A 23,040-nucleotide genomic window follows, 5' to 3' on the forward strand; every position below is an offset into this window, starting at 1 on the left:
CGTGCAGGTTTCCAATCTCTTCATTCCTGTCGGTGTCTGCACACAGTCAGTACAGTTGGCAGTATCAGGGCTCGTTTTCCTTCCTTTTAGAAGAAGCCACTTGCTGCCGTTTGTTCTCTTTAACAGTATGAAAACAACTAAACATGTCGCCTTACAACTTCTGCTCAATAACAGGTCTTTGTTAGCCGGGGCAGATGTTAACCTCACCGGAAAGTTTGGGTTTTTAAAAAACAAGAGAAACTGTAAAATGAGTTGGGGGGAACCTTGTCTAGATGGGCGTAAATGGGTTATAACTCTAAACGACACCGGTGTTCTCCTTTCTGCTCACGAGTCGGTGTCCAGTGTCAGCCATTGTGGCTCTATTGTTGGTTTCTATGGTCCTGTCAGGGGCGTCTAAGTGTCCCCAATTGGTCGGAGTGGTGTAGTAAAACATGTCCGGATTCAGACCAACATTTAGCTCCGACCACATCAGAAGGAGACCCTCCTCGCGCTTTGTCTATTGGCACCTTGAAAGCCGATAGGCCGAGTAACCTCTTTTGAAGGGACCCCATTATAGAGATCAAAGGCACGGAGGTGGATGGAGCAGGGCGGAGCGAGGCCACAGAGGCATTGTGTTCAATGATTTCATGATGTCGCTGGCAGGAAATCCATAAAGTTAGTGTTGGTGCCACTTTCTAAAAAAAAGGCTGACTTTAGAAAGGTTTATTAATGTTAACAATTTATTAAAGCTTTGTAGATCGGTAATAAGCTTTTAATAAGGACAAGTTTTGGGTCACAGAGTTGTGAAAAATTTTTATGGTGTAAAATTTGTCTTTCTATCTAGCTTTTTAATTCATTGGGGAGAATCCCAATGATGGACGCTTACAGTATATTCTGGAAAAAGAGAGATTATTAACAAATAATTAACATCTTATTAACATTAATAACTGCAGACTTGGTGGTTTAGTAGAGAATATGTCATTTGAAAAGTCACAAGTTGCTGACTTTACTACAAGCCGGTAGATGTGCAGTCAAATATAGTTGAATAAAATCTAAAATTAATAAAAAAATAAAATGTAAATAAATATTAAATAGTTCCTCCACTACAGTAAATCATCATACAGGTATACAGAGTTTAAAATGTTAACAAGTTGTTGTTGTTGTTGGATTTTGGTGCAAATTATGTCACTCAATAGACAGGAAGTGATTGTGGGGGAGTTTCTACACCAGCCAAAGGTTTTTTTCACAACCTCGCAACCCAAAAGTTTTCTTGGAAAAATACTGTAGCTAAAGCTTTAATAAATGTTTTAACATTAATCAAGCCATTAGTTACAAAATATAAACCTTTTATAAAGTATGCCTTATTATTAAGCGGTACCAAAGTTGTAAATAGATAAAAGAAGAAGGCCACGCCATCGAAGCCGGACTCAAATTCCTCACGAGCCCTCCACGACGTTGCCGTGCGGTTTATGACTTGTAATCATCAGCTCAGGGTCTTGGGTAATCCTGATGATGGGAGAGGCGACAGGGAGACAAAACAGCGACTCAAAGGGAGGGAGGGAGGAAAGAAAACAAACAAACAACAACAACAAACAAAAAAAAAAGGATGGTCATTTTACTGCACACACAAGCCATAACAGAAACCAAGAGCTGTCTGGGGGAGGGGAGGGGAGGGAGGGAGGGAGGGAGGGAGGGTGGTGGGGGTGAGATCAGAGGGAGGCAGAAGAAGAAGAAGAGAGGGGGAAGCCCGAGGAAGCCCAGGAAACAAAACCTTTAGCCTCTGTGTTTACGATGCATGTCAAACAAACGACAAATGACCTAAAACATTTTTTTTGGTGGTGAAGATATGAGGTGTCGTTACAAAAAAAAAGAAAAAAATATATCTGTATGATAAACCTACAGAGGGGGGAGGGTGGGGGGGGGGGGAGCCTGGGGGATCAATTTGTAAAATGTGTGTATTTTTTTCAGTTGTATTTTTTATTTTTTACGATAACTATTTATTTTCTTTAGGTATGTATTGGATAAATGTATGTACATGTTCCGTTCCTTCTTGATCTTCATTTGAACTAGTTTTAAAAGTAAATATGAAACATTGAAAATAGTCATTCAAATACGCTACTGTATGTGTACATTTTGAGAACAAATTGTGCAATGATTTAACAGATTTCCATGATAAAAAGTGATAGTAATACAAATTGAAAATATCATATGGAAAATAAACAATACTGATGATGATGATGATGATGATAATGGTGATGTAAAAGAGAAAAAAAATAAATAAAGCGATCCGGGTGGATCTGCTGATCATCGCAAACTTTCTCCACTTTTCTTCTCCTGCTTGTTTTTTGCACTTTCTGCAGACATTCAACTGTACGGCTGCAACTAACTATTATTTTCACAATCGACTAATCTACTGATCATTTTCTTGAATAATCAATTAGTTGATTGCACTATAGAATATCAGAAAACAGTGAAAAATGTTCACAAACGCACGCAAATGCAACCTGAAATGTCTTCATTTGTCCCGTCTAACAGTCAACTACACAAATATATTCAGTTTACTGTCATAGAGGACTAAAGAAACCAGAAATTATTAACATTTAAGAAGTTGAAACCGGAGAAATTTAGCATTTTTGCTTAAAAAAAAATGACTAAAACGCTTCATTGATCATCAAAATAGTTGATTAATTTTCTGACGGTCAACTAATTGTTGCAGTTCTAGTCAACTGTGTGTTTTAAGAAGCTGTTACCAGTAAATAACAGCAGTAAAATACCTGAAATTTACCATATATGATACCTTTGGTTGGTTTAAGAATTAAATCTGCACATGTATGCATATCAGTGTGAAAATAACTTGCTGAGTACAAAGATCCTTTATTACCACATTCGGCAGGCAAACCAAACATACCAGCAGATGGTAAAATTATCTTGTTTTTCTGTGTCATATAATTCACAAAACTACATGGTTTTACATTCATGAACCACATTTTACTCATGAACCACAGGCAGAAATAATCAGCGCGAGTGAAATCATGCCTAAATATGCTGCCCATGCTGTAGTTTGTGTATCCGATACATCCCCCCCCCCCCCCCCCCCCCCCCCCCCCCCCTCCCCTCCCCTCCCCTCCCCCCCATCAGACTCAGTTGCTAAAAAGCACTGTTACAACATCCTTGTTAATCCATATGGGAACAGTGTGGAGCAGTAAAACGGAGCCTCAGTAGGTGGCGCTCCTTCCTCTCACAAACCCGAGCGGAGCGGAGGCTGGAATTATCATCAGACACTGGAGAGACCTACCTACCGCTCCATGAAGACTTCTTCTATAAATACACACAGATATACATAGCTTCATACATAAAGGTATACTGCTGTCATATTGTACACATATATATATAAAGAGGAATATATTAATATCAAAGACATACACATGCTTACGTACTAATCAAAAATAACTTAGATTATGAAAGATAAAATCATACAAAAACAGTACTTTTTTAAAATCTCTATATATGACAATTTTCCCTAAGATCTAGTATTGAGGTCTTCGTGTGTTTTTCAAAAGTCTTTTTGAAGTTGTGACGGAGGGAGGGAGGGAGGGAGGAAGAGAGAGAGAGAAAAAAAATGGTGGATTAAGGCTGCCATCATTTTTTTTTTTTAAAGGAAATGTCACCAGCAAGTGAAAGTGCACACAGAAGGATGTCACAGCTGCTCTGCTCTGTATCACTCTCTACTTCTTGTCATCTCTCTCTATCTCCTCCCCCACCCCTCCTCCTCTCTTTCTCTCTCTCTCTCTCAGCCTCTCCCTTGCCTCGTCAAGACCTCCCTCCCCATTGTCTGATTCGCTCTGGACAGCAGCACGCAGACGCAGGACGAGTCGATGCGGATCCACCTCCATCCGGTTCTGTTGTTCGCGTCTTTGGTGAGCGCTCGGACGTACGACTGCTTGGCTTTGCACTCGCTCACCCACTGTTTTTTATCCACGCCCAAGCAGCCGGCCCCCGCTACGCCCATCCCCGTGGATTTCGCTGACGCCGCGGCACCCCTCGACCCCTGCGACCTGCCGGCATTGCTGGGCTGCTCGGCCTGGCGGCAGCGAGTCTCGTAGAAGTACTGTTTGAGCGGTCCCGTCTGGGTCTGGATTTCCTGCAAGATGGTGACCTGTTGACCGTGGGAGTCGATGGCGCTCTTCTTGTCGGTGACCCAGACGCTTTCGGACTCGCATACTGACTTTTCCCCTCTCCTCCTGTCAATCAAGTGCGAGCGTTTATCCCTTTTAAGAGGACGGGTGGCTTCGCTAGTAACTCTAGAAGAGTCAGCCCAACTCAGAGTCGTGCTCCGGTCGATCGCCCGGTCCCCGTGTCCCTCGATGTGTCCGTCCGTGTCCTCCTGCTCCTCTCCGTTCCCGTCCTCCTCCAGCAGGCCGGTCTCCAACATGAGGAGGAGAGGGGGGTGTTCCGGGGGCGACGGAGAGGGCGAGAACAGGACTCGAGGATGCAAGTCCAGAAACATCTCGTCTCCTTCGAGGATATTGTCCAACCCGGTTCCTAGACCCAGCCCTGCCTCCAGGGTCAGGCCCTCCTCAGTCAGGCTTCTTCCAGCCACCGGTGTCCCAACTGTCGATGCATCTCTCCGCTGCACCGAGGGAACGGTCGGATCTGGTCCTCTCTGAGCCTTTAGTTTAGCAGCAGGACTGACAGCACTATGTGTTTCCACTGCAGAAACCTCTAACGGTCGATCCGTAGAGTCCTGATTGTCCTTCCTGGAAAAGTCCGCAAAACTCAAGTAATCTTGTCGGCTGCTGCTGTCAGCTTTGTAGTCCTTTGGTAGAGAATTATCCTCAGAAATATCCTCGGTCCTGAGTGTTCCTCCTTCTGTGGAAACATCCAAACTGTCACTGCTTTCGTCGTCGCTGCCTGAGTTGCTATTTGACTGGTAGGTTCCTTGATTCTCCACTTTGAACGTGGAGGTCTCTTCATCTGCGGAGGATTTTGCATAATCCTTACGGTTCTGGAGGTTTTGTGTGTTGGTTTGTTGGCTAAGAGCAGCGGTCATGTTGTAGTCCATTTGTGAGGCGTTTCCATGGAAGTTGTAGTCCGTAAGGGGCTCCGCGGGAGCTGCGGGGCGAGCGGCCGGCTCATGACGGTGCTCTCTGCGCTTGTCGAAGCCGAGCTCTGTCGTCGCGGCAGCAATCCTGGACACAGGGTTGTGAGGAAAGGGCAGGGCCGAGGCAATCACCATGGCAACCAGGGGAAGCCAGTGCATCACTCCCAAGACGTATCAGCTGTTGGATAAACGAGAGGTAATAGATGGGAGAGACACAGAAGAACAGAGAGACAATGTTATTTTAAACGAAGCAAATTGTGGTTTATACAGTAAAACTAAACACCTCAATTAAAATGTAAAATGAGAGGTTTTACTGGTGGCCCACAGCTTTATGACCGTGGTGCTTTAACTGCTGAGGTATGGCTTTAAAATCTTGGCAGAACTTGTGGAAAAATAATACGAAGTACAGCAAGGTCACCCTCTGCTTCTTCATACGGGAAGATGGAGCTCAGCTACAAACACTGTAGATTCTGCCGTCTGAAGGGTCGACCTTCAGACGGAGACACACACAACCTGGTCTGTACGCAAGCCAGAACCTTAACAGCCAAAGGAAATGAATTAAAAAGACATCTGCAACCCGAGAAAACAAGCCTTTCCTTTAAGCTTTTAAAGGCATCACTTGTTTTATTTTATTTTTTGTTCTATTGTTGAAGCTTTTTGCAAGATCCAAGAGTGTGGGAAGAAGATTCTGTGGTAAATCTGTGGCAATAAACATGGTCTACTTGCCAAAAAACACATTAAAGAATCCTGATATTACTGAGGTAAACCTCAGGATTTCTACCTGATCGACCCTGGGCTGCAGGCCAGTTTTCTTGTTTATGCCTAAACATGATATAAACCATCAGTTGTCTTTGATTGGAGGTGGTTTACTTACTATAATGATGTTCAATCATCAGTATTATACACGTCCTGCCTGTCATAACCTGCATGTTCAGTGCACTTTAGTAGTAGATTTTGTGTAGTACAAATATAAAAGTACTACTAGAGAACCTTCCTGATGATTCATCTCAAGGCCGGAGTGATGGAGCAACATGTTGCTATGAAACACAACAGTATGCTATGAAAACTGTCCAGTCAGTTACTAAAATGTTATTAAAAGTGTATTTAATTAATTACGATCAATAGAATTGAAACATTGCACATTAAATCAAGTCTTTAGCTAAAAGAAACTTTAAGATGCCCTCCAGACATGTCTTGAAGTTCTATAACATTCTCTACTTTTAATAATAATTTGTGTCTAATATGGTTTTTCCATACAATTATCTCATTAAAATCCTTAAATTAACATCAACTCCTTCTCCCTCTTTAGAAGTTGAACTGCTGGACACAAGACGTTTCCTACTTCACTTTAAAGTCAGTTTTCAGTGTTTGTGCACCGGAGGCTTAAAAGTTTCTACATCACGCTTGTTTAAGTTGAATATAGGACCAGGATTTGCTCCAAACTAGTTGCTCGTAGGTACACAACTACCAGAACAACAAGAAAAACACATTTTTAAGTGGAGGGGGACTTTATCTTAACTGTCTCATGGTGATAAAATAGGCGTCAGAGTGAGTAACGATCACATTTTTCCTTCAAACTTTTCCTTTTTTTATTATTATTTATTACTTAGAGATTCTTTTCTCTTAATTAGCCTGATGCTACGTTAAATTGCGATCCATCGAATCGTCGTTATAAAAAAAACTATTGCACAACAAAAACTGTACAAGACTCAAATCTTCCTCGTGGAGGCCAAATGTTAATGTTTAGTTTTGGCGTGTTTGACATCACACGGATGAAACAGAAACCCCGAGTCGAGCAGAGATGATTCATCTGAGGTTCACCTTTGACTAACCGGAGAAATATTCCAGTCACGTCCCGTCCATGTGGCGTGTACGGCGGGAAACGTCATTCAACCGGCACTGAGGAGCTTTTTTTTCTCGCCGGAGGTGAGTATAGATATTTGTTTGAAACCGGGAAGAAGGTCAGTTGGAAAGAGTTAAAATAGGTGGAATGATCAGAATGTGAGTGATGCAGCTTTACTGGAGAGGCTCCTTCATGGTTTCCTCAAACAAACAAAAAAAAAAACAAAAAAACAAAAGTGCCAAAGACAGGATGTGATGACGGTTTGTGTGTTTGTTTGCTTGTGTTTGTCTGTGTGCTGGAGTGTGAACAGATGTTTCGTCAGTGACCATCATCATCAGTGAGCGTGCGTGTGTGTATGTGTGTGTGAATAAGTGACAAAACAAAATACTTTCGTTGACAGGACTTGTACTCGGTGTAGCCACACCCTGGACACAATGCGCTCGCCGAGGAACAACAGGGTTTGGTTGACGCATCGCTCACGCAGCCAGCTCGGGCGCTTAAAGTACCTGTTCAATAAATCACATCAAAGAGCTTCCTGTTTGGTCAGGCTACTGGTTGACGCAACCAAATATACAAGGGTAAACCCAGTAAACCAGGCTGTTGACTAGCCTTCAATAAACAAAATCTGGAGGCAGAAGAGGGTGAAAAGTAGAATTTATCAATCTATAAGTCTGTAGTGGGAGAGTTATATCTGCAGGGCTTCCTCTGGGCGTTCAGGCACCACACAGAAGGCCGGCAAAGCAGACTCCCTAAGTGGTTTCTTTGTAAAACAGCAGCAGCAGCAGCACTTCATCACCATGCTCCATTTGCTACAATGACACGCATCATTTACGCTCCCCGCGAGGCTAGACGAGGACCGCGACGTTCTTCCGCCCTCTGGACCTGACCCAAGCTCTCTGAATCCCCTCCCAGATGAGCACACACACTCTCTCTCTCTCACACACACACACACACAAAAATCCCAGTCTCTCTAAATCGAAAAGCTCACTTAGCAAATAAAACCCCACTCAACACTACGCATTTATGTTAATCCTAATCTCCGTAGCTTGAAATTCTTCCAAATTAGTTGAGGGAAGCACGGGAAGAAAATACCCTGAAACCACAGAACAAAACAGACAGAAAGAAACCACATCACCCAGCAAAAATCCATGAATAAACAGACTAAAACAGAGTAAACTATGACATTATCTGTACGGCCTGTGTGTGTGTGTGTGTGTGTGTGTGTGTGTGTGTGTGTGTGTGTGTGTGTGTGTGTGTGTGTGTGTGTGTGGACTACACGTGCAGTCTTTTGTGACTGTTTAGTCATTTCTAAACACTTCGATCCATCACTTTAGGGTTTGGTAGATGATCGGAAACTTAGAAAATGAAGAACTTTGCTACAAAACTATGAAATACAGTAACATTCCCCGAAGATATCAGAGGGATGACATCAGTGAACATTTTTAAGTGACAGATCTGTTTCGCTTTGCTTTCAGCGAGTCTTTTAACACGCAGTGGGAACTGAAGGGGTTTATCCTAACATTACATACAGTAAATCTGACACAGTGTTTTCCTGCCTCTGTTTGGCAACTTACTGTTTTATTTTATTGCTGTTATTAATGTCATTCGTCGTTTTATTATCTTATTAAAATGAATGATTGTTATTGTCCTAATAGACCGTTTTCGTTTGTTTATTTCTCCTTGGAGCCACACTAAGTATAAAAATATGCAACTGATTCATTTTCAGTCATTTTTTTAAGAATTCTCTGGTTCCAGCTTCTTAAATGTGAATATTTTCCAGTTTCTTTTATCCTGTATGATAATAACCTCAATAACTTTGAGTTGTGGACTGTTGAACAGGATAAAACAAGATATTTTTTGGTTGCATCTTGGACTAAAATCAACAGTTTTTCACCATTTTCTGACATTTTCTGGACCAAACGCCTAATCGATTAGCTGAGAATGATCATCAAGTTAGTTGCAGCCCTACTTTTTCTTATTATTATCATTATTAGAAGTATTATTAAGCCATAACATGATAAAACCACTTTGAAACCACCGTGTTGACTTGCAGCTACTACAGGGACCTGCCTCTAAAACACCAAACACGCAGAAAAACAATAAAGTAAAAGTGTTTCTCGACTTAAATCTGGCACCTGGCGAATGAGGCCGACTTCTGTTTTGAGTGCTGCCGGTGTGAACGGCGGGGGTTTAATCCACACGACACAGCGTGAGTGAAAGAGGAATCAGGGGGAGGAATTATGGAACAGAGGGCCTCTGGCTGCGAGACCCTCCGCAGGAAACAGATGCCATAAAGCAGCTCTACACCTGGCAGTCGCTACTGTGCTATTAGCCTGTTAACAAACTAATCCCCACCACTACCACCACCACCACCACCACCTCATGTGTGGCTAATGTCAGACACGTCCGTCTGACAGACAGATAATGCATTCTGTGTTAGTGCTGGGACCTAATCCTGCTTCTTTGATGTCATGTAACCTAAAGAACGACAGGAGGGGGTGATGGTGGAAGATGTCTGGAGGAAGTTTCCCCTAAAAAGCAAGCTCGCACCTTACTTATGACAGCTTCGGTCTGACGAAGATGTCCCAAATGTGACACCGTGTGACATGGAAAACACACACAGGTTAGATGTTTGTCTTCTCTCTCTCTCTCTCTCTCTCTCTCTCTCTCACATGTGCTCATTTACAGTGCCTCGCTGTCCCGCTGTGCAAACAGCCCATTAATTCCAGGTCTGTGATTGTTTCATACCACGCTCAGCCTGCAGGATCCAACCTCCTCCTCCTCCTCCTCCTCCTCTCTAACCTCTAATCTGCCACTTGTAGATGTCTGTGTCTCTTTCACACACACACACACACCAGAGACTGCAGTTTGTTAGGGCTGCAACTAATGATTGTTTTCATTATTTTCTCGATAAACCGATTAGTCGTTTGCTCTTTAAAATAGTGAAAAATGTTGATTTAAGCCAAAGATGCAAGCTAAAATGTCTTGTTTCGTCCATCAAACAGTCTACAACCCAAAGATATTGAGTTTATTATCATGAAAGGACAAAAGAAAGCAGAAAATATTCACATTTAAGAGGCACGGACCAGAGAATTTTTTTTTTTTTTTTTAATTTAAAAAATGAATCACAATCACGAAACAGTTATCAAAATAGTTGGGAATTAATTTTCTAATCGACTAATCGTCGCAGCGCCACAGTTCGCTACGCGCAGTATCGCGATAAATAAAAATAAAAGCATCTTTTAAAAGCTCGCCGGATATTATATCTCACATTATCACAGAGGAAACAGAAGCTGAATTACCGGATTAAACTTTCTTCTTTGTGATACTTTTTCACTTGCACTTGCCACCCGAAAAAAAAAAAAAACAACCTCCCACCGAGCCCAATCAAGCCTCTGATCTTTCCACACTATGGAATGAAGACATCAGCTGCGGGTATGATGTGTTTTATACGCAGCCTGTGTGTGATCTACCTGCGGGATGGGTTTGTGATTCAATAGCTCTCACCTCACCTGGTTTGACTGCCAAAGAAAACAACGTGTGAAAACAGGCTACAACCGCGAGGCTGCCAAAGAAAATAATACAAGAAGTAAGTGGAGTGGTTTAAAAATGTAATGATCTTGTGCAGGGAACAAAAGAAAAGAGTGGCCGCATATGAAAGGAGTAAAAGAACTTACGATATCGAGTAATTGCAGACTATTAAATTAATCCCAGAGTATTTTGATGATCAATCAATTGTTTTGAGTCTTTTTTTTTTAAGAATAAAATGTCAAATGTGAATATTTTCTGGTTTCTTTAGTCTTTTATGACAATAAACTGAACTAACGTGACAATTTTCTGACATTTTATGGACCGAACAGCTAATCGATAATGAGAACAATCGCTATTTGCAGCCGTGTAAAAAATAATAAATAAATAAACAGTATCTACATGTATACATGTGAGTAAATGAGCGAGCTGAGCAACAAATAAATAAACAAATGAATAACAAATAACGACGTAAATGAACTTCCATATATAACTTTCATTTAGCCAAATTATTACATATGTTTGATCAAATAAACTAATTAAATAAATAGTTTGTTACTGGCGTTATGTAAACGATCTGCCTGAGTAAATAAACAACATAGAAGATATGAATGTACATAAATACACACAGTTCAAGGCCTGCATGTAGGGGCGGACTTCACCATTGCACAAGGTAGGCAACTGCCTGGGGCCCCAAATAAAAGGGTCCCAAACAGCTTATAGAGTTATTGTGATGATTGCATATGAAAAACATTGAATTATGTTGTTATTCTAACTCATTGTACCATGAAATAACTTACAAAAGTTAAAAAATATGCAACTTCTTCTACTTCAGAGAAAAATATTGCATCACTATAATTATTAAATATGATTATTTAAAATATAATGCATTATTATTCATTAAACCAGTGGTTCTCAAACTTTTTTCACCCCTAAACTGACACAAATTAGACCACGGACCCCCATCTGATAAGATGTTTTGCTTTTATATGTTTTATTACAGAAAGTAGATGAAACTCATGACCAAACTAGTCATACATGTCACTGTGTTGCTTTATGACGGAATTACATGAAATAAATTAGTCGCCTTTTTGCTGGGGACCCCCTCAAGGTCCCCAGACCCCAGTTTGAGAACCACTGCATTCAACTATCAAGCATTATATAAAACAGTTAGAATTAGAAGCTCCACCTTGAACACAGTTAAGTAAATTTAAATACACTGTGCTAATATTTCCTCTCTTACACTCAAATTTGAATGCAGGACTTGGCATTAATAGTTCATAGTTTTACTTCATTAAAAAAAAAAGTTTCGGGTACTTTTTCTACCACCGACAATTCCCCAACATTCCCAGTTAGAGAAAGGATGAAAATAAAGCGTGCCTGTGTTTTCCTGTGGCCCCCAAAATCACTAAATCCGCCCCTGTACTGCCTGCATGTGTGATTTAAAGCCATACCGTTTAGGTGAGATCCGGACCCCGCGTCCTTCCAGCTGACACCACATTGATTATAGAGTCCTGTCGCCAGTTGCTCAACTGGTTTTAAAAAAAATAAAGTCAAAAAACACTTTCGCAGAGTAGCCGCACAACTAAACACACACACGTTTCTTTCTTCTTTTAATAGTCCGTGACATCGCATGTGAGCCCCAAAAAATCCGACGAGGGGGAGAAAAAAAAAAAAAAAGACAAAGTTACAAACCAGAAAACTGTGCTGTCCTGGGAGCGCTTCACTGCGGGACAAGAGCCAGTGTGTGTTAATAAACCCAGAAAACTACCACACATGTAAACCTGCCGCAAAATGTAGATACTCCATGAGTTGTTACTCCTCCAGGGCAGCCCGGGGGAAAGGTATCACAGTCCAAATATGTGAAGTGGAGAGGTGAAGAAGTTGGCCAAATGTTTTAAGATCTGAACTCCGCCTGAAACGCGTAAAAGTCGGACACGCGTCAAGCTCGCGAGAGCTACGCGCACAACTTCTGGTCGTGACTTTCAAGATTAAAAACCACCTTTACGACATCTTCGGGATTTTACGGCAACTCGTTGACGCTGAATTACATTTTTACTCCTCGTAAATGTCCAGCTGCTCTATATTCGTTCCCCAAAACTAAACTAAACAGTCGCCAGCTTTCTTTTGAAAAATCTTTGTCACGATAGAAAAGTTTGCTTTAATTTCACAACACAAAAACAGCCACTTCCGGTGCTAACTCTTGCTAGCTTAACAAAGCCAACGGCTGGTTTCTCTTGGGAAGCGCAAAGACAAGACGACGTTTTTTCCCCCCCTTCAAGAGGTTAGTATATTGAATAAGAGACGTACAGCTTTCAATGAGTTACATGTGTGAGAGCAGATGTGTCTAGAGCTCGTTTCCTAAACAGATGCATATAATATAAAACAGTGAATCAGGATGTAGGGAGCAAAATAAGCCCAAAAATGCACATTTCCTTCCCTGCTAGTTTTGATATACTCAAAGAGCGACAGACTGCAGATGTGCGTGACAGATATATTTTTTTTACCTTTACCTGCCCCCCTGTTCTCATCCCCGCCCACACTTCCGAGGAAAACAATTTGATGAATTACCAACAATGTGGTGTTGGCGTGGATCCAGGCGGTACGAGAATAACTATTATATTTACTCAAGTACTGTACTTAAGTATAATTATTGAGGTATTTGTACCTTACTTGAGTATTTCCATTTGCTGCTACTTTATATTTCCACTTCACTACATTTCAGAGGGAAATATTGTACTTTCTACTCCACTACATTTATCTGACAGCTTTAGTTACTTTTCAGATGAAGATTTGACACAATGGATAATATAACAAGCTTTTAAAATACAACACATTGTTAAAGATGAAACCAGTGGTTTCCAACCTTTCTGGCTTTTGACGTCTTGCAAAAAGCAGTGTGTAGTCAGGGTCACATTTCAGACGTCTATGAGTTGTTAACAGCTCCACCAAATAGTGATTTTTCCCTCTAAACTTCTCACATGCTTTCATTTCAATAAATGTTCAAATGATCCAATATTTCAACAAAAATCAAAGATTAGAGAAAAAGTCCCAAAAACCGAAAACAGATTTATGAATCAGAACTTTGTTTTTTCTTCTTTCTTCTCCCATTAATCATCGGACGACCCCTCAGATTTATCTGCTGACCCTTTGGAGGGGCCCGACCCCTAGGTTGGGAACCACTGGACTAAACTAGCTAACTGTATATAAAGTAGTTGAAACTAGCTCCACCTCCAGCAGCTACAACAGTAACATGCTGCTCTAACACTGATGCTTCACTATTAATAATCTAATGATGTCATACATAATAATATATCAGTCAGAAGGACCAAACCACTACTTTTACTGAAATACTATAACAACATCAAGCTCATAATACTTATGTACTTTTACTGAAGTAGGATTTGTCATGCAGGACTTTTACCTGTAATGGCGTATTTTTACATAGCTGTACTGGTACTCTTACTCAAGTAAAGGATCTGAATACTTCTTCCACCACTGGACCCAGATGATGTGACTTAGGGAAAATTATTACAAACAAGCTGTAGTGAAGCTTGATGGCGTAATTCATCAAGAGCCTCTTCTGCAAGTGCAGGGTGCAATATAATCCCATTTGGCACAACCAAACCTGAGGATGTAACCTTATGTTTTGATGCCAAATCCGAGTCTGCTTTCACACTCAGATTGCTTCCTGTTCACTTGTGCCAGATATTTTAAAATCTGCTCACAATCTTGCTATTTGGCACTCTTGCTCAAAGGCAAACTGACAGCATAATTAGAATCTTATTGACTTCATCGGTTGTAATTAGTATCCAGTGGTGGAGGAAGTATTCAGATCCCTTGCTTAAATAAAAGTGCCAATACAGCACTGTGAAAATACTGCATTTCAAGTAAAAGCCCTGCATGAAAAATCCTACTTCAGTAAAAGTACGTAAGTATTAGCAGCAAAATATACTAAAGTATTAAAGTAAAAGTACTCATTGTAGAATAAATGATATATTATTATATGAGATCATTATTAATACTGAAGCATCAGTGTTAGATCAGCATGTTACTGTTGTAGCTGCTGGAGGTGGAGCTAGTTTGAAATACTTTATATACAGGTAGCTAGTTTAGTCCAGTGGTTCCCAAGTTAGGGGTCGGGCCCCTCCAAAGGGTCACCAGATAAATCTGAGGGGTCGTGAGATGATTAATGGGAGAGGAAAGAAGAAAAAACAAAGTTCTGATTCACAAATCTGTTTCTGTTTTTGGACTTTTTTTTGTTCCAAATTGGATAATTTTACCAATTTCGGAATTGAAGAGTTATTTGAATGAAACCATGTGAGACATCTAGAGTGAACATTACTATTTGGTGGAGCTGTCAAGAACTCATAAACATCTGACATTTAACAAGTTGTCCCAACAAGACTTTGCTGTCTTGTGGCCGAAGCCTTGCTTAGATTAGTTGTCTTTGTGTAAAATCTTAATCTGAAAAGTAACTCAAGCTGTCAAATAAATGTAATGCAGAAAACTTAATATTTCCCTCTGAAATTTAGTGGAGTGCAAGTATAAAGTAGCATTAAATGGAAATTCCCAATTAAAGTACAAGTACCTCAAAATTGTACTTAAGTTCAGTAGCCTACTTGAGTAAATGTACTTACTTTCCACCACTGTTAGTATCTACTTTCACACTGTATGGATACAAGACAGTATTTGCAAAAAAGAAAATATTCATCTCACACAGGGAGAAGAGATGTATTTAAACTACTGCAATTAATACAAATAAAAAGTTTGACTGTTGGTCAAGCAATCTCCCCAAAAAAAACAACACACATGCCGGACAAAATCTAGAAATTAAGATGTCTCATAAAATAAAGCAACTGTGTCTGTGTCGAATTCATGTTGACATGACACAGGCAGTTATGGTTTCCAACAGTAAAAACTACACAGATTCTCAGATTCAAAAACTTTTAATGTCCCAGAGGGGCAATTTGCTTTACAGACAGTAGTCCAACATAAATACATATAATACATCATACACAACACAGCACAAGATCCATATCTGCTACACTCCTACACCGTCACCATGAATCATGAAAAATGAAAGAAAGACACAATGACATCTAAGGTTATAGTTTAAAAAAAACAATAGCAGATGGAAGTATGGACAATCTGCATCTATTAGTGCTACCTTTGGGGAGACTAAACCTCCACCCTGATGGAAGCAGCTGGAAATCAACACGTAACGGATGTTGAGGGTTGAAAACAAAAGTCTGTGCTCTGAAGGTCATTAAGGGTAGTGCCAGCAATCTTAAGACTACGATAGACAAACCATCAAATCATAGAAAAAGAAAGGAGAGACTTAAGAAAAGATGTCATTTCCACATTAAAACTTTTCAACTTCCTTAAAAAGAACAACATGCTACATGTAGCATCTCATCTAGGCCGGTGCCCCAATACTTATATTGCTCTGCTGCTGCCAGTGGCTCACCCTTAATCACACACAAGCACCACAGATACATGTTTTAAAATGTAATTAGTCCTAAAAAATACTCGGAATAATCTGTAAAGCAAGGTAAACTTGTGCTTGAATCACCACATATGCCTCAGCTGGGGGTGGACTCACTGATTTTGGGGGGGCCTAGGCAGTGGTAAGAATGGGGCCCCCATTGAATCCCCACCCTGTTTTCCGTTTGACCTCTCATCTAAAACTACAAGCCTGACAACCCTTGTAAATCTGCTATGAATCATTTTCCATCAACGCCATACAGAATGCAAATGTTTTAAACGGGTGAATAGTCAAGACAAGTCAGTTTTATTTATATAGCGCTAAATCACAACAGAAGTCATCTCAGGGTACTTTTCACATAGAGCAAGTCTAGACCATAATTTACAGAGATCCAACATTCCCTCATGAACAAACACTTGGCGGCAGCGGCGAGGAAAAAATCCCCTTTAACAGGAAGAAACCTCGAGCAGAAGTGGACTCTAGGTGGGCGGCCATCTGCCTCGACCGGTTGGGTTGAGAGAGAAAGACAAAGGGAGGGGGAGAGAGAGAGAGATACAGAGAGGCACAGCAACAACAACAATAACAATAAGAATAAAGCTCGTGTATCTTGTAAAGTATTTATCGTTGACATCAGTGTTGTAGGTTCATGTCCCATCTCATCCCAGAAGTCAGCTGTGGTATTTTTGGTATTAACCACTAAGAAAACTGATGCCACAGGCAAAGTTATTTGTTTTATGGTACAAATCCATATCCTCACATGTGAGGTATCTCTTGATATTGCAACACAGAGCATTTTCAACAAGTTTTCGTTATGAATCTGGCATTTTTTTTGTCACATGTAGCAGATCAGATCAGATGTAAAATTGCTCCCTGAAAGTCAAAATCCAGGGCTTCAACCTGCCCGTGATGTCATCCGATTGTTCGAACGTGCCAACAAGTGGTCATCCGTCCTGTAATCTTTGTTGCTAAGGTTGTTCACATTGTCCACTCGCATATTACAGGTCGGACTTGGGCTCGAGTATGTACATAAGTGTCAGTTTTGCGTAAACAATGGCAAAAAGAAGGAAGCTAACCAATCAGAACAGAGACAGGAGCTAAAACAGCCTGTTTGAGACAGAGGCTGAACTGAGGGGCTGCATAAAGGGCCATTATAAGTTTGTCACTATAAATCATGCGAAGATATTCCAGTAGAGCCCCAGAATATAAATATAGACCTGGAAATGTGCATGATACGTCCCCTTTAAAAGTCGATACACACGTACACGGTTACATTATATTTCTGTGTATGTTTGTTGGGCGAGTGCAGGCGGTTCGGGAGTCTTATAAAGTTGAAAGGATGGAAACAAGAGCCGGTGACTGGCTGCTCTGTCCACTCACAGGTCTTTGGGGGGGGGGGGGAACTCGGCGAAGGCCCAGATGACACACAATGGAGGTCTATGGAGGACACACAGGCCGACAGACAGTTCAACGGGTCCTCGGAGCAGATAAGTCGTCCCTATACAGACCAGACGAGGGGTTCGCCGCTATTGACCCGCGAGAACAGCCCATCCACTGAGCCTCCCCACCTTGAATGGCCTTGTTGAAAAGGAGAGCCATAAATTGGCGGATGAGCAGAGAGGGGGGGAGACTTTGCCTCCCCCCCTCCTCCGGCCTCCTCCTCTCTCTCTCACTCTCTCACATGCTATCTCTTTCTTTCCTTTACCAAGTAGTGGTTTCCATCTCACCAAACCCCTTTTCCCCCTGAATGTTTAAAAAGATGAAAGGATAAGGAAAAAGAATGGAGACAAAAGAGGGGAGGGTTGTGTTACAACCCTGCCCCTGAGAGACTGCTCATGAAAGAGTTTGGGGATGAGAGAGATAGGGACCAGAGAAGAGACACAGAAAGAGAAGGGGATCATGAAAAGAGGTTTTTCAAACTCCAAGCCGCTAAAACGGGTCACTTCTGTATAGAGAGGCAGACTAAAGTGCAGTCTTCACTCAGGGACTTAGATATTTAACACTGTCAATACCCTCGGATGGAAGCGAGCGTTGATATACTTGCACTCATTGACTGATTGCGCACACACACACACACACTGTCTTTCTCAAACCATACACACACACACACACTGTACAGTAGATGCTGCTGGAGAAAAAAAAAAAGAAGAATCTTTTTCTAGATCTTGTGTCCACCACCCTGCGTCTGCACACACACACACATATACACACACATTCCCTGTTGTCTCCCTCGCGGCATTCCTCCCTCTTGGCATTTAGTGTCAGTCACTCGAAATCCTCGCAAACCCTCCCACCATTCTCTCTATCTCCTTCTTTGTCTGAACTTGCCCTGCATGCACTTAGATATTTCCGCCTCAGGGTGCATCAGTGAGAGTCAGAGTGACTAAGAGTTAAAGAGAGAGAAAGTTGTTAGCTAAGTGCGGACAGAACCGACGGTCAAACAAAGATGACGATTGAGAGGGCAGGGACGCGCAAAATGTCGTTTTCTTAAGCACTTGCCCTCTTGCTCTCTCTCTCTTACACACACACACACACACACACATGCAGATATGCAAAGCAAACCGCAACCATTTTACAACCGAGGAGCTATTGTGGTTTATTTAAGACATTCATTCACAGAACAAGTTCTCCTTCATACTGTCACAGCAAACAACGAATTAAAAGATTTCTTTAAATCCCAGAGTCACCAAAAGCCTTTTTAAAGTTAAGTCACAATAAATGGCAGGCAAATGCACCGCAGCGGTTTATCTGTTTCTCCTTTGGGGATTTTGTGTTTCCGACAAACAACATTTTCATGACCGAAACAGATTTCCAGACTATTGTTAAAGCCCTCGTAAAAAACAAAACCGATCCGTTTTATGGTACAGTCCTGCCTCGTACATGAGAAACTTGTAAAGCCTTCAGAAGCATCACGCACTGTGTCTCATATCCATTTCACTAGAATCATTTTGGACGTTTTGGAATCGCTTTTGATCTACCTTTTGGACATCTTCAACCAATTCTCATTTCATTCTATAAAAAAAAAAAAAAAAAAAAAATCACACACGAAGCGTTTTTCCAGATGTCACTTTTACTACCTTCGACTTCGTCTGATGAAATCTTTCCCACACGCAGCCCCGTCAGACATCAGTTTATTGCTCTCGCCTTGGACATCCTCCTTCATTTGAAACTTGGATCTGAGCGTAATTGGAAGGTAGCTATTATGGCAATTATTGCAAATAGCTGAGCTGAGCTGAGCTGTCAGGGCGAGGCTAACGGTCTGCCTCGTCCGCAAACAGAGCCACGAAGTCAGACGTCAGACCTCAATTACGGATGTTCGACCTCCCCCGAGGTACCCGTCGTCAGTCCTTCATTGTCTCCTCTTCCATCTTTGCGCACTTCACTTCTCTCTGTCTTCTCCCTTCCTTCTCTCGCCACCTGAATTGTTGGACATTTTCATTGTTCCTTTCATCATTCACCTCACCTACTAAACTTAACTCCCTCCTCCTGCTCTCTTAATTCAAACCTCTTTTTAGTGAGAGCCGTACTACCTTTGCCACCGTTACCACACACACACACACACACACACACACACACACACACACGCTGAGGTATAACTGCATATGTTTCCAATTTCAGGCGTAATGCTCCTCTCTCCGCAATCTGACCCAATTAAGCCGGAGCCTCCTAGAAACGCGCCAGTCGCTAGCCGTGGTGGTGGCAAAGAGGTAAAGGGTCAAAGGTGAGGTCATTCATGTGGGTGGGTGGGTGGGGGGGGGGGGGGGGGGGGGGGGCGAAGGGGAGGGTCAGACTCTCTGATGAATGCGTCACCGCCTGTCTGTCTGGCTCACAGTCTGTCTTAAGCTGGAGATATATTTACCTTTTAACCACGCGTTCGCATAGACAACCAGCTGCGCCTTTGTGCTTTGCGTGTTACTGGAGGATTCCACTAGAGGGCGCAGCAGAGATTTAAGGGTATATATAGAACTTCCATGCACGATGCAACAGTCTCACACTTGTTTCCGTTTATTTTTGCAGGTTTCCATGTCGACTTCTACAAAGGTACTGATCTCACGCCAGCTATTCTGACAAGCATATTTGTCACCGTGCAGCTGCGGGTAATTGGGGACTTGGTCTATTAACTTGTCTTCCTTTCGCCATTGTTGTTACTGCTTTTGTGCCCGCTGACCCCTGAGCCTGTCACATCCCGATACCGCCCCCCACCGCTCATGTGCGTATAGCATCTTGCAAACACGTAGCGTTAATTTCTGAGGACGTGCACGACCGACGCTCCAAACGGACGGAGGATACGATGTGCATGTGAACGCCTAGTTTAAAGCAAATATATCTCCGGCCTTAGACATCCCTGACTACGGCTCTTTAGCTGCTGTCTAACTTCCCCACAGACATATTTGGCACAGGTGCAGGATTCTGCAGAAAAAGCAACCCGGGCCTGAAATTAAATTTCACAGCTTACTAAAGGTCAAAGAGAATGAGTGACAGGGTCTGGAGCCAGACCACACATAAACACACAAACAGCAACACAGTATGCATGAAAGTATGCACACACACACACACACACACACACACACACATGCCTGTACCGACACACTGCTTCTCTGACAAACAAACAACACATGCGGCTACAAGTCTTTCCTGCGTGAAACTGAAATTAGCGGATGGAATGTTCACCGTCGGGAAAACGGTCCGACAGGGAGCGGGAATATGAGAGCATCAAAGCTGCAAAGCCCTTATTAGGGGAATTGAGGACTTAGTTTGGTAATTCTGTTTAATGCTTAATGAGAAACAGGTTTGAATGGGTGCAGACTGGCGCTGCGCTGCATTACCAGTCAGGCAGCCTGTCCTTTTTTCAAGTCTGTCTGTTTCGATTTGGTGTTTGTGCTGCATGCTTCGGCGCAGAAGCTGGGTCATTGTCAGTTTATGAAACGGCTTCAGACGCCGCCATACAACAGTCACCGTATGCTCACACTGTGTCCGTCTTGTTTACATCGTCTGCATCGCTGATCCCTCTCCTCTTACAGCACCTCGCTCTCTCTCTCTCACTCTCTCCCCGGATCACCTCTCAATCACTCCTCCTCGCCTCCTTATCTGTCCCTCCTCAGTGTCACGTTACTGGACTCAATCCACCTACAGCGGCTACACTTTCATTCACTTGACACAGATTCGTTGCAGTCTTGATGCCCCTGGATTAGACATGATCTATTTACAGTTACGTCTTCCTTCTCGCTAACACAATCCACACCTTCTTCTATGTTTTTTTGCACTTATCCACCCCTCTCTCTCTCCCTCTCCGCTCCTTCACATCCCCTCACCTCCTCTTCCATAAGCCACGTTTTGTCCCTTTCTTTGCCAGGGGAAAAATGTTTCACATTGTAAACTTTTCTCACTGTACAACACCCCGCTGGATCGCATTTCAGAGGCAGACTTGGTGTTTGAACTGCTCGGGCAATTAGTAGAGGATAGACTTACAGCGCACCTACTGCACAAAGGAGGCACCGGCCCAGTTGTACAAGCCCCTGTTCCCGTGCTGCTCCCTCTCCATCTGTCACTCCTGTGGGACTGTGTTTGCATGTGTGTCAGTGTGTGGGGCTCCGCATTAGAGCTGCAACTAATATTTATTTTTTGATTCATCAATTAATCGTTTAATCCATGAAATGTTAAAAAACAGTGAAAAAATGGTATATATGACTAAGAAAAACAGCAAATCTTCACATTTGAGCAGCTGGAACCACAAAACGTTGGGAAATTTTGCTTGAAAAATGACTGAAATGATTAATCAGTTATCAAAATCTCTGCAGATCAATTTTTTGTTGATCGACTAATCGATTAATCGTTGCAGCTCTACTCTACATGTGCAGATGTATCTGTAATGCTTGCATAAGTGCATTTGTGTTTGATACTGCTGGACAGTTAACCAAATTAAGTAAATTTCAGTCACTTTTCAAGCAAAAATGCCAAATATTTGATGGTTTCAGCTTCTCACATGCGAAGATTTGCTGTTTTCGGATTCATATATGACAGTGGATTTAATATCTTAACATTTTAGACTGTTAGTCAAACAAAACAAGACATTTTAAGACATTTTTTAACATTTCATAGACTGAACGGTTAATCGATTAATCGAAGAAATAATCTGCAGATTAATCAATAGTGAAGAGAATTGACACAGCAACCAATTTTGTCGAACCAGAAGTTCAACAAATCAAGAAGTTCATTATTTTTATCCTCGTAGAAAAGATAAATGCATTAAAATATTTATCAAAATGACAGTTTATGGTTTTATGATGACTTTATGTCGTCCAGCCTTGGTTTGCGTCTATCTGACTGCCGTCTTAGAGAGGAAGAAGCTGTGGCGATTTCACGCCATCAGAAGCAGCGCTGGCATATTAATGTCTGCAAACCACGTCGTTATACAACAACCTATTTGATAGTTGAGACGCTTTGCACATAAATCAATCCTGGCAATGCTAGTAAAGCCAATCATAGGTCTGCATTCTTCACCGAACAGTGCAGACTCTCTGGTATGACAAACTTGAAACTCCTCAGCTTCCTCCATCGGTTTATTTATAATTCTGTGAGTTTATAAAATGTCGTGGTTCATGGAAAAAGCAAGACTCTTGTATGTATACTATGTAGCAGCTCCACCCATGGGCCTCCGTGCACTTTCAGGCCTCACGGACTGACACTGATATCTGTCAAAGGATCCCCTTCAGAGGGAAGCTACTGTACTGATTTCTCCACCCAGTGCAGAGTCATAGCGCCCTCCTGTGGGAGGGAGGGTAAAACTCCCATGTGAGGCCAGTCATCTTGACCCCCCCCCCCCCCACCCCATGTCTGCTGTCAGGCTGGACGTCCAAACCACCTCTGCATTACAGCCTAAATTTCTTAAACAACGTAAAAACCGGCTTTCTTATCTTTCTCACGTCTCGCTCGCGGCGGTTATGACAACAACAGTCCTTCCTCCTCCCCTGATAACAGTTTTTGAAACCAGGCAATAAAAGGAGGCCCTTTTGCGATGGAGACGAAGTGAGTGAAAGAAAGGGAGGGAGGGTAGAGGAGAGGAGAAGGGAGAGATAGGGGGGGTGAGGCGGGGCGGGTGGGGTT

General features: G+C 42.1%; 1 protein-coding gene across 1 annotated transcript in view; it reads right to left on the minus strand.

Annotated features, from left to right (window-relative positions):
* Nucleotides 1-3,114: 3,114 nt before the first annotated feature.
* Nucleotides 3,115-23,040, minus strand: part of LOC122967801 — a 30,575-nt gene continuing 10,649 nt past the window's right edge. The window contains exons 3-4 of the mRNA XM_044332621.1: nucleotides 11,906-12,726; nucleotides 3,115-5,258 (exon numbers count right to left, since the gene is read on the minus strand). Coding sequence (XP_044188556.1) covers nucleotides 3,770-5,239 — 1,470 coding nt within the window. The 5' untranslated portion in view covers nucleotides 5,240-5,258; nucleotides 11,906-12,726 and the 3' untranslated portion in view covers nucleotides 3,115-3,769. The remainder of the gene's footprint in view (nucleotides 5,259-11,905; nucleotides 12,727-23,040) is intronic.

This window comes from Thunnus albacares, chromosome 17 (genome assembly GCF_914725855.1).
Source record: "Thunnus albacares chromosome 17, fThuAlb1.1, whole genome shotgun sequence".
Classification (NCBI taxonomy): domain Eukaryota; kingdom Metazoa; phylum Chordata; class Actinopteri; order Scombriformes; family Scombridae; genus Thunnus; species Thunnus albacares.